Source organism: Crocuta crocuta, unplaced genomic scaffold, assembly GCF_008692635.1.
Source record: "Crocuta crocuta isolate KB4526 unplaced genomic scaffold, BGI_CrCroc_1.0 scaffold118, whole genome shotgun sequence".
Classification (NCBI taxonomy): domain Eukaryota; kingdom Metazoa; phylum Chordata; class Mammalia; order Carnivora; family Hyaenidae; genus Crocuta; species Crocuta crocuta.
In genome coordinates this window covers 7,255,492-7,268,517 of record NW_027551558.1, presented here as the reverse complement: position 1 = coordinate 7,268,517, position 13,026 = coordinate 7,255,492, and the positions used below count along the sequence as shown (strand labels likewise).

Genomic DNA, 13,026 nt, shown 5'->3' with positions numbered 1-13,026 from the left:
CTCAGCCTTTTGTAATTTTACGTTCTATTCCTTGAGCAGAAAGAAAATCTCTTTCCTGTAATATATATGATATTTAAACATTTTCTAAACTTGCTAAAGAATTCATGTTTGTACTACTGGTTTTTATTCGGTACCTACCAGAGTATCCTAACAGAAACTATGCACTGAAAAAGTATTGTTAACTTGGTTTCTGCCTTGTTTTCAGTATCTGAACCAATAGAATTAAGTGCTGCTGTTGAAGTTGTAGACCAAGGAGTACCAGAAAAGGAAGAGACACCACCTCCTGTTGAACCAGGCCAGTAGCACTGACTAATTGCTTCCTATTAAATAGCATTGGTGTGTCAGAAGTTGTATTAGTCATTAACGTGGGGAAACCAAATATCTGGCAGGATGGTCTTTTTCGTACTTCTTTTCTCTAAGCCATTTTTTTCCACTTCCATTTTGAAAAATTGTAGAAGACTTGAATCAGTTTTCTTTTGAGTAGTGTCAATAAAATGTAGGGAGGATAGAAGTTTTTAGATTTTTTTCTGATGTTTTTATTTATGGGTCAGAAATCTTAGGTGGTGCCAAGTAGCGTGAAGTTCTTTCTTTAATCTTTTGGAAAAAAAATTGGTAGCATTTTAATGAGAACTTTTTAAGAGTCATACAAATTGATGTTTTTAAACCTCCTTATAGGTCAGCTTTTATTTACTGAATCAGTAAGAGGATTCAGTTTATTCATTCTGTGTGTGTGTGTGTGTGTGTGTGTGTGTGTGTGTGTGTGTTTTGAGGTTGGAGAGAAATCTTTGCCTTTTTTTTTCCTTTAAGGTAAACATTGTTCTATTTCATTAGACTAGATATTGATAGAGCCAGAGCTAGCTAAATGTATAGTAATAATATCAAGAGAATCTCCACAGTTTAAAGGTTGGAGTGGGAATAAAAAGCAAGAGAAAGTCAAGACTGACCCACACTGGTGAAAGATATCATTTCTGGTTCCTTTCCTTCTTTTCCTCTTCTGTTCTTAGTATAAAAAGGGTCATTTACTTAGTACACCTCAGCCTAACATAACATTAGAGGAATTAGGTTGATATGTTTAATAGCAGTCCATTATTTTAGGTGACATTTGTAACATTAGGAATAATTGCTAATTTAGAAGGATGTTTGGGGTACATGGACCTGACTCATTTCCTCTTCCTTAAGATGATTCAACCAAACTTGTTGTCAGGTAATAATTATTACAGAGAAGCAAATACCACATGTCCTTTGATTTGAGAATAGCTTTGCTTTATTGGATTTCGTAAAAAAGTCTCATTAATATTGAGAGTATTAAATCTTTAATTTGAAATTATACCTTTCTGGATACTTTTGGATTGCCAGCAGATACTCTCTTATTATTTTCAACTGGAGTAGAGATACAGCTTTGTACCTGTAGCAATATAATTTAAGTAGTATTTATATGTCCCTGTAGAGGTTAAAGCAAAAAAAAAAAAAAAAGTGGTAAATTCTTCAATATGAAGTAGAAGTTTGAAAGATAAAAATTAAGATGCAGTAAACAGTCTCCTCTTATCTGCAGGGGATATGCTCCAAAACACCCAATGGATGCCTTAAACTGCAGATTGTACTGAATTCTATAGTATGTTTTCCCCTTTACATACATACCTGTGGTAGAGGTTAATTTATAAATTAGGCACAGTAAGAGATGAAGAACAACAAGTAATAACATGAACAATCAGAGCAGTATATTGTAATAAAAGGTGAATGTAGTTTTTTTTTTCTTTTAAAATACTGTACTGCATTCACTCTTCTTGTGATGATGTGATGTGATAAAACACTCATGTGATGAAGTGAGATGAATGATGTAGGCGTTGTGATGTAATATTAGACTACTGTTGACCTCCTGACCATATGTTAGAAGGAGGATTGTCTGCTTTGAGATCACAGTTCACTATGGGTAACTGAAAATGCAGAAAGCAAGACTTTAGATAAGGTTGGGGGACTCTTGTGAAATTTCATTTTTGCTTAAGAACTGAGGAGTATTGCTCAAGAACTGAGGAGTATGATCATCTGCTCTTTTCTAAATCTAACAAAACATGTAAGTGTCAGTTTCTAATATTTCAATTACATCAAATGTGAAATCTAGGTTAAGTGTAATTTTGTATATTCAGAATTCTAGGTAATTGTGCAGCATTTGGAAATAGTAAGTTTATAACTAACACTAGCTGTAGTGAAAACATAGTTACAAAGACAATGAGAGTGTATGTGTGTTTTTGCATAATTAAAGCATTTTTAATGTCAGCATAATTTTCCAATTTTTTCTAAAAGTAATTCCTTATTTCTAGATGATTTCTATGTCTTTAACAAAAACCTTTATTTACAGAAGAGGAAGAAGAAACTGAAGATGCTGGATTGGATGATTGGGAAGCTATGGTCAGCGATGAGGAGAGAGAAAAAGGTAAATAGCTCATAAGTACACATTGATAAATCTCGTGGTTATTAGAAGTGTGTATATTTGAAAGAATGGTCAGTCTTCTGATTATGAAAGCCATATGAACATTTCTGAGAATAAAAACCAGTCTTGATTTCTCTGTTGCCATGGTTCCCAAATCCTCATGTGGATCCTCATTTTATGAGTAAGTGGTTTTTCATAAGATCCCAGTATTTAAAATGCATTTTTTTTTTCCAGGGGTGCCTGGATGTCTCAGTTGGTTGTGTCCTGACTCTTGATTTTACCTCAGGGTGTGTTCTCATGGTTCATGAGTTTAAGCCCCATATCGGGTGCCTGCTTCGGATTCTCTCTCTCCCTCTGTCTCTGCCCCTCCCCTGTGTGCGCACACACACTCTCAAAAATAAACTTTGAAATATGTATACATATATGTTTTTTTTTCTGAGTGATGTTATAAATGGGATTAGGTTATTAAAGGTAGCCTACCAAAAGCCCCTTTAACTTAAAACTTAATACGAAGATAATGCAAGTAAATAGTGCCTAATCAATATGAATAAACAATTTTTCTGTGTTATTACTTTGTTATTATGGGTCTACTTCCTTTGATTTTAATTTTCTGTTTTTTCCCCCCTAACTTCTTAAGATGGATATTTGGGGTTTTTTTGTTTGTTTTGTTTTGTTTTTTTTAGAGTTTTTTTCCCTTAATATATGTGGGTTTTTATCTTTTGTTGAAGTTTTTGTTTTAATTCCAGTTAGTTAGCATACAGTGTTCTCTTAGTTTCCAGTGTATGATATAGTGTTTCAACAATCCCGTATATCAACTGGTGCTCATCACAGCAAGTGTACTCCTTAATCCCCGTCACCTATTAATCCGCCACCCCTATCCGGCCTCTGGTAACCATCAGTTTGTTCTCTGTAGTTAAGAGTCTTTTTCTTGGTTTGTCTGTTTCTCTCTTTCGTATGCCCTTTGCTCATTTGTTTTGTGTCTTAAATTCCACGCACGTATGAGTAAAATCATATCATATTTGTTTTTCTTTGACTGATGTATTTCGCTTAGTGTTAGACACTCTAGCTCCATCCATGTTGTTTTTGGAAAATGCCAAGACTTCATTGTTTGTGCCCAGTAGTGTGATTACTGGATCATAAGGTAGTTCTATTTTTAACTTCTTGAGGAACCTCCATATTGTTTTCCACTGTGTCTGTACCAGTTCGCATTCCCACCAACAGTGTAAGAGGCTTCCTTTTCCCCCACATCCTGGCCAACACCTAAAACATGTTTTTAAAACTAAATTTTTTTTAAGCACTGCTTTAGCCAAATTTTACAAGTTCTGATATTATTTTAAAATTTTCATTTTAATATGTTTTACCTGATTTATAGAAGTGTAGTTTTTAATTTACAAAAGTGGGATTTTCTGATTATTTTCTTGTTTCTTCATTGAGATTAGACAATATAAATGGTTCTACCTTTTGAAATCTGTTGAGTGGGGTGCCTGGGTAGCTCAGTAGGTTAAGCGTCTGACTTTGGCTTAGGTCATGATCTCATAGTTTGTGAGTTTGAGCCTTGTGCTGATAGCTCAGAACCTGGAGCCTGCTTTGGATTCTGTGTCTCTTTCTCCCTCAGCCCCCTCCACTCTTGCATGCTGTCTCTCTCTCTCAGAAATAAATAAGCATTAAAAAAATTGAAATATGTTGAGAATTAATTTACAACCTAACACATGGTTGATTATAGTAAATGCTTAATATGTGATTGGAAGGAGTTTATATTCTGCAGTACTTGTGTGCCTTGTTCTCTATAGAGTTACCCTTGAACATGGGTTTGAACTCTAGGAGTTCACTCGTGCAAATTTTTTTCGGTAAATTTGGTGTTATTTATATTTTTTTTCCTTTAGATTTTATTCATTGTTATTTCTCTGGTTTAGTTTATTGTAAGAATATAGTATATAATACAGATAGCATAGAAAATATGTGCTAATCAACTATGTTATTAATAAGGCTTAGAGTCAGTGGTATGCTATTAGTAGTTAGGTTTTTGAGGAGTCAAAAGTTATACAGGATTTTCGACGATGGAGGGCATCAGCGTCTCTAACCTCCACGTGGTTCAAGGGTAAACTGTTAATCAGATTTGCTTATCATTTTGTTCAGTGTTTTTTATTCTTTTTTTTCTGGAGTGCCTTTTTTTCTGTTACTGAGAATGGTGGGTTAAAATCTCCTGCCATAATTGTAAATTGTCTGTTTATCCCTGAGTTCTGTTAATTTTGCTTAATATATTTTAGTGCTATATTATTAGGTGAATACACTTCATTTTTTGATGAATTGATGCACTGATTTGTTATTCTGTTCTGTTTTATTTATATTTTATTTCTAGTAATGCCTTTTGCCTTAAAGTATACTTTATGTGATATTAATATGGCTCTACCAGCTTTGATTTACATATTCTTTTTCTATTTTTATAACTTTTTTTGTCTCCTTAAATAGCACATATTTGAGATTTTTAAATCCAGTTTGTCAATCTTTATTTTTACCTAGACCACTTAGCCCATTACATTTAAACCTTGATGTAGTTAATGATGTGTGTTTATTATCTTATTTAGTCATTATTTGTTCTGTTTCTTTTTTTCTCCCTTCTAACCATGTTTGGGGTTGGGTTTTTTGTTTTGTTTTGTTTTTTAAATTCCATATTTTTCTCCTTCCATGAGCTTGGAAGTTGTATACTTTTCCACTTTTAATGGTTACTTTAGGATAAAAATAATCCTTTTTAACAAAAAATATTTGAACTATTAGTGTTTAATGTTTCCCTCTTTCCAGGGTACACATGAACCCTCTATTCTTTCCATGGAATGCATGAACATTTATCCACTTCTCAATTTATATATTATTATTATTATTTATTTTAATTCTGTTTTAAATCCCATAATAGCTTAGCTTAAGTTTACTCATACTGTAAGCTTTTTGTTGTGTTTCATTTTTTTTTTTTTTTTGCATCTCTGACCTTCCACTTGAGATTTTTTCTTGCCTGAAGAACACCTTTTAGCATTTCCTTTAGTACGAATCTGTTAGTGAGGCATTCCATTTTTGCTTTTCAAAAAATACCATTATCTAATCTTAATTCTTGAAGGGTGTATTTATTGAGTGAGGAACTCTTTGTTGAAATTCTCTTTAACATTTTAAAGATACTATTCCCTTGTGTTAGCTTTCATTGTTTCTGTTGAGAAGTCAGATATCAGCCTAAAGTTTTAACGTGTCTTTGGCTTTTAGCAGTTTTATTATGATGTGGCCAGGGTCAATTTCCTTTTATTTATTCTGCCTGAAGAACTTTGTCAATGTATGGTTTTATGTTTTTATCCATTTTACAATGTTGTGAACCATATTTCTTCTCAGGGATTCTAGTTATGCCTATAATATACCTTCCTATTATATCAGTGTGTCATCTTTTCTGTGTATTTCACCTAATTGAATCTCCATGGTTCTTTCTAGACTGTTTCTTCTGATCTGTCTTCTGGTTCACTAATTTTCTCCTCATCTGTTTTTCCTTTCCTGTTAAACCCATCTTTTGGGTTCCTAGTTTTGTCTCCAGTGTTTTCTAGCTTTAGATATTCCATTTAACTATTTTTTATAGTTATTTGCTTTCTAAAATTTTAAATCTTCTCTTTTGCTTCCTGGATGTTAGAAATATGGTCAGTTTTAAACTTTGGTTTTAAAACCTCGATGTTTTGTGGGTTTCTGTATGCTGGCTTCTATCATGTGAATTGTTTTTTCAGGTGACTCATTATTTTCATATATTGGACTGGATATTATACTTATAAAAGTGTAAAAATAATTTGGATGGTGTTTTCTTTCTCCAGGGAAAATTTATGTGTACAATCAACCAGGAATTGGAATGAACTAGCAATATGGCATCATCTTATTCCAGATTTAGAATTGATAAAATCTGGAGGTGATTGGCCAGTTAACAGGGGGGTCCTGTTTATTTTCTGTTTATTCTAACTGCTAGGGTGCAGTTCTCCAGGATTTCACTGCATAATAAAGAATGGTCTACCTTACCCCCCTGAGTCCTTAATAGACCCAATGCCTGAACCCCCTAAGCACTGTTTAGCCTTTCACCTTCTCCAGAATCAGCAAATGACCATTGCTTCTCTTCCTTTGTGCTAAGAACAAATGCAGAATCAGCAATGACTCCCAAGAGAAAGAAATTCTAAGCATTGTGTTGCCCTCACTGTGTTCCTTTTCTGTCTTTAGGTTGTCTGAGTAATATATTAAGTTTTTACCATTAAATGGCAATCTTCATTGTAGAATGTTGACCAACACTTTGCTTTCATAATGGATGAAAACAATTTAGCATTAGTGTTTTATAATGTTACTGCCTTACTTAGTGCACCCTTAGTAGTAGTATTTCCCCTTATAGAAATCCAGTTTTAACTTTCATTTATTTTAAAATCTTTTTTCCTAAAAGAAGAAAACACGGTGCATATAGAAGTAAAAGAAAACCCTGAAGAGGAGGAGGAGGAGGAAGAGGAAGAGAGTGAAGAGGAAGAGAGTGAAGAGGAAGAGGAAGAGGAAGGAGAAAGTGAAGGCAGTGAAGGTGATGAAGAAGATGAAAAGGTGTCAGATGAGAAAGAAGCGGGGAAAATGTTAGATAAAAAATCAAGTAAAGAAATGAGTTCAGACTCTGAATATGACTCTGATGATGATCGAACTAAAGAAGAAAGGGCTTATGACAAAGCCAAACGGAGAATTGAGGTATTTATTTTCCCATTTCTCTTTACTCCTTTCCTCTCCACTCCTCTGGGATCATTAGAACTGTACTCTGAAGTAAAGACAATGTAGTAGTGGCATGAGAACAGATAATACAGATGAATGAAACAGAACTGAAAGCCCAGGAATAAACCCTCATGTTTCTGATTTTTGATTTGTCAAAAATGCCGAAGCAGTTCAGTGGGAAAAGGATACCTTTCTCAACCAATGATGCTAGTTAAATTAAGGAAAAGGGTTTAGTCTCTCACCTCACATCATGCATAAAAGTTATCTTAAAACAGATCAGAGATAGAGCTAAAGATGTAAGAAACTAAAGGTATAAATTTAGGGAAAAAGGCAGAACAAAATATTTATGACCTTGGGGTAGACAACAGGTCTTTGACACTGATCTAACCGAAGGACCTTACTCCCTCATCTAAGTCATAATGGTATACTGCTTAATTGTTTATTTCTTGTTTTCTCCAAATTTTGATGTGCTCTTTGAGTGATGGTTTATCAATATGCAGAGATACTCTGAGCATATACCCTCTAGTCATAAACACTAGTAACTAGTGTTTGCCTTGTGTATTTTAGGTCAGTCACTGTGAGTCGTTGGATTACTTTAGTTGTTTAAATCTGGTGGGTTAATGAGGCATCTTACTAGTAAAACGTACATAACCTAGCAGACTTTTATATTTTTCCTATGTAATGCAGTAGACTTGAGGATTTTCTTGAATTATGTCCGCTTAGTATAAATAATACAATAAAGACTAGTTTGCTTGAAGATGCAAAACCATTTTAAAGCTAATTTTAGTGTTTCTATTTAAAACGGGGTGCCTGGGTGGCTCATTTGGTTGAGTGGCCAACTCTTGATTTTGGCTCAGGTCATGATTCCAGTATTGTGGGATCAAGTCCTGCATCAGACACTGTGCTGAGCATGGAGCCTGTTTTAGACTCTCTCAGTTTCTATAATAAAAAATATATATTAAATATTTTTTTCATTTATCCTAATTTTTCAATTTTTTGTTTTAATAACCTGTATATCTGTGTTTGCCTCATTTTTCTGTAAAGTCTACAAAGGGATACGTTTTCAGAATTTCTTAAGAAGGCTTGTTATAAGTTGGAATTTCTTACTCTATCACTATTGACAGTTTTAGGCCATATAATTTTGTTGTGGAGGACGGTCCTCTTCATTTGGGATGTTAAACAGCATCCCTGCTTTCCACTGACTAGATACCAGAGCCACTCCCTTCCCATTGTCATTACAACTGCTGCTTCCCATAACTCAAGCCAGCTCCCTTCTCTTTACCCATTTGTGAGAGACAGTTCTTAATATGATCATTTAAGAACAATGGGTGTAAAGCAGAAAGTAAAAGTTTCCCCATTATCTCACTTTAGACTTGTTCATAGTGCTGTACACAAGCTTCAAGTTTGTTTTTTTTTTTAAACATTTATTTATTTTTGAGAGATAGAGAGAGACAGAGCATGAGCAGGGGAGGGGCAGAGAGAAGGGGAGACACAGAATCCAAAGCAGGCTCCGGGCTCTGAGTTGTCAGCACAGAGCCCAGTGTGGGGCTGGAACCCACAAACCATGAGATCATGACCTGAGCCTAAGTCAGATGCTTAACTGACTGAGTCCCCCAAGGCCCCCCAGAGCTTCAGGTTTTTAAACATGTTTAATTAGGGGCGCCTGGGTGGCTCAGTCGGTTAAGCTTCCGACTTTGGCTCAGGTCATGATCTCACAGTTTGTGGGTTCGAGCCCCGCGTTGGGCTCTGTGCTGACAGCTCAGAGCCTGGAGCCTGTTTCAGAGTCTCTGTCTCCCTCTCTCTCTGACCCTCCCCTGCTCACGCTGTCTCTCTCTCAGAAATAAATAAAACATTAAAAAAAAAAAAATGTTTAATTAAAACTAAGGGGTGCCTGGGTGGCTTAGTCAGTTAAGCACCTGACTCTTGATTTCAGTTCGGGTCATGATCTCATGGTTCGTGAGATTGAGCCCCACATGGGCTGCCTGCCAACAGCGTGGAGCCTGCTTAAGATTCTCTTCCTTTCTTGCTCTCTCTCTGCCCCTCCCCCACTTGTTTTGTGTCTCTCAAAATATAGACATTAAAAAAAACGATGTTAGATAATAAATTTTGTAGACACATATTCTTTTTTCACATAATATGCTATGGACCTCTTAGCACAATAGTTTTTTTAAGCAGCCCTGTTGAGATCTACATACTAAAGAATTGATCCATTTTAAGTGTATAATTCAGTGACATTTTGTAAATCAGAGTTGTGCATCCATTGTCACACCTCACCTTTAGAATATTTTCATCACCGCAGGAAGATTTCTTACACCAGTTTGCATCATTCTCTATTCCTAGCCCTATACATAATACAACAGTTCCTATGCCCACCCTCCCAGTCCCCCCATCTACAGTTTTGCTTTCCATGGTTTTAGTTACCTGTAGTCAGCTGCATTCTGGAAGCAGCTGATCCTCCTCCTGATGATGTATTGTCAGGAGGTCAGTAGTAGCCTAATACTATGTCGTTCATCTCATTTCATCTCATTACATAGGCATTTCATAATTTCACATCATCATAAGAAGGGTGAGTGGCAGTATAATAAAATACTTTGAGAGAGACCAGATGTACATAACTTCTATTGCAGTATATTGTTATCCTTGTATTTTATTACTATCGTTAATCTTTTACTGTGCTTCATTTACAAATTTATCATTGATATGTGTAGAAGAAAATATATAGGGTTTGGTACTATCTGCAGTATCAGGCATCCACTGGGGGTCTTGGAATGTATCACCACCCCTTGAATAAGGAGGAACTGTTGTAAATTCAGTCATATAATATGTGGCCTTTTGTGTCTGGCTTATTTCACTTGCCCTCTTTATCTGTGTGGTAGCTGTATCAGAATTTTGTTCGTAATTATTGTCAAATAATGTTTTGTTGTATAAATATACCATATTTTATTCCTATCTATCAGTAAAGGACATTTGAGTTGTTCCCACTTTTTGGCTATTATGAATAGTACTGTTATATATATTTGCATATGAATCTTTGAATGGAAGTGTATTTTCATTTTGGGGGGGATGTATTCCTAAGAGTGAAATTGCTGGATAATATGGTAAATTTGTCTTTATTTAACTTTTTCAGAAACTGCTAAACTCTCTTCCAACAGTTACAGATTCCAACCAGTTGAGGGTTCTCTATATCCTCGCTAATAAACTTAGCCTTTGTCTTTTCAATTATAGCCATTCTAGCGGATAGGGAATAGTATATCTTATTGTGGTTTTAATTTGCATATCTCTGATGTTGAACATTTCTCAATTTGCTTATTGGCCCCTCTTTCTTTACTGGTGAAACACATACTCAAATGTTTGTCCATTTTTATTATTTGTCTTTTTGAGTTGTTAACAGTTCTTTTGGTTTTTTTAAAGTTTCTTTCAAAGTGAATAAATTTTTAATTTTGTTAATGTTGGTTTATCAAAATTTGCTTTTATAGAGCATGCTTCTAATGTTGTAGTAAAGCAGTCTTTGTCTAACCTAATGTCATGAATATTTTGTCCTGTTTTCTTTTTTTCCTAAATTTATGCCTTTAGTTTCTTCTATCTTTAGCTCTATCTGTGATCTTTAAAAAAATTTTTTTCAACATTTATTCATTTTTGAGAGACAGAGTGTAAGTGGGGTAGGGTCGGGGGGGAGGTGTGGGGGAGACACAGCATCTGAAGCAGGCTCTAGGCTCTTGAGCTGTCAGCACAGAGGCCGACATAGGGCCCGAACTTAACAGACCGCGAGATCATGACCTGAGCCAAAGTTGGATGCTTAACCGACTGAGCCACACAGGTGCCCCTCTCTAATCTGTTTTAAGATAACTTTTATTTATGATGTGGGGTCAGAGACTAAGTTCATTTTTTATTAATTTCACTAGCATCATTGGTTGAAAAAGTTATTCCTTTTCCCATTGTATTGCTTTGGTTTCTTTGACAACTCAATAGGTCAGAAATAGGAGGATTTATTTGTGGACTTGGAGTTCTGTTTCATTCACCTGTATTATCTGTTCTTATGCTAGTACCACACTGTCTTGATTACGATAGTTTTATACTAAGTTTTGAGATACGGATTCCTTTTCAAGATTGTTTTGGCTATTATAGGTCACTTGCTTTTCCATATAAATTTTATGGTTAGTCTGTCAATTTCTGCAAAAAGCTTGCTCAGATTTAGCTGGAGATTGTGTTGAATCTATAGATCAATTTTAGGGGGAATTATCATCTATTTTAATAATATTGAAACAGGCTGATTCTCTATTCATTTGGATCTTTTACAGTTTCTTCCAGTAGTGTCTTGAAGTTTTCACAGTTTGAGATTTGTAATTCTTTTAAATTTATTACTAGTATTGTTTTTGATACTATTGCAAATGGGATCACAGTTAAAAATTTTTTTCTCATTTCTAGTGTGAAGAAATGCAATTGAGGGGCACCTAGGTGGCTTAGTCTGTTAAGCCTCCACGTTTGGCTCAGATCGTGATCTTATGGTTCGGGGGTTCAAGCCCCACATCAGGCTCTGTGCTGACAGCTCAGATCCTGGATCCTGTTTCTGATTCTGGGTCTCCCTCTCTTTCTGCCCCTCCCCTGCTGACACTCTGTCTCTCTTCTCTCTCAAAACTATGTAATATATTTACCTTCAAAATTACTATGGATATGGTTGGATTTTCTTCTCCCATTTTGCTACTTGTTTTCATCACATTGTAGGTCTTTTTGTGCCATTTTAAAAAATTTCTTCATGGTTGCTGTGGGTATTACAATGTGCATCTTTAACTTATTTGCTTCAGATTGTTAGGAGCTTAATTATAGTAAGTAAAGAGACTTTATTCCAGTGTAGATCTATTCCTTACCCCTTCCTTTATGTTATTGTTGTTAACATATATTATGTTTATAAGTGTTATAAACCCAGTTGAACAGTAGTGTTAATTGATGTTTTATTTGATATATTTGAAAGGAATTAAGGAAGAGAAATATATTTATAGGTTCTTTAATATTAAACTGAATATTAACATTTGTGATATTTCTCAGTTCTTCCTGTGGATTTGAATTTCTGTCTGGTGTCATTTCTTTGCTACACTATAACTCTAGTCCCTCCCTTCATTGCCTTTGTGCTCTTTTTAATATTTATTGCATTTTTATGTACTATAAGCTCAACTGTACAGTTTTAGAATGTTATTTTGTAAAGTTTTCATTTAAATTAGTTAAGAGAGGGGTGCCTGGGTGGGTCAGTTGGTTAAGCATCCAACTTAGGTCAGGTCATGATCTTGCAGTTCATGAATTCAAGCCCTGTATCAGACTCTGTGCTGACAGCTCAGAGCCTGGAGTCTGTTTTGCATTCTGTGACTCCCTCTCTGCCCCTCCCCTGCTTGTGCTCTCTTGCTCACTCGCTCTCCTCTCACAAAAATAAACATTAAAAAAAATTAAAAATAAATCTGTTAAGAGAAGAAAATAGAAGAAGATATGTTTTTTACTGTCTTTTATATTTACTATATAATGACTTCACCATTGCTCCTTTTTTCATGTGGCTTTGAGATGATCATCTGGTGTTATTTCAGCCCAGTAAATTTCCTATAGTATTCCTCATCAGGCTGACCTAGCAGTTAATTCTCTTTTTAAATCTAAATATTATTTATTTCACCTTCGTTTTTTAAGGATAATATTCCTACAGGATATTCTTGTAGAATTCTTGCTTGGTAGGTTTGGCTTTTGTTTTTCTGTTTAGCCCTTTGAATATGTTATCCCATTGCCTTTCTGGCCTCCCATTTCTTCCTTCCTTCCTTCCTTCCTTCCTTCCTTCCTTCCTTCCTTCCTTCCTTCCTTCCTCCCTCCCT

General features: G+C 35.1%; 1 protein-coding gene across 1 annotated transcript in view; it reads left to right on the top strand.

Moving 5' to 3' along the window:
* Nucleotides 1–13,026, top strand: part of EIF5B (eukaryotic translation initiation factor 5B) — an 89,970-nt gene that overhangs the window by 45,428 nt on the left and 31,516 nt on the right. Inside the window, exons 8-10 of the mRNA XM_077749258.1 lie at nt 206–295; nt 2,357–2,431; nt 6,873–7,159. Coding sequence (XP_077605384.1) covers nt 206–295; nt 2,357–2,431; nt 6,873–7,159 — 452 coding nt within the window. The remainder of the gene's footprint in view (nt 1–205; nt 296–2,356; nt 2,432–6,872; nt 7,160–13,026) is intronic.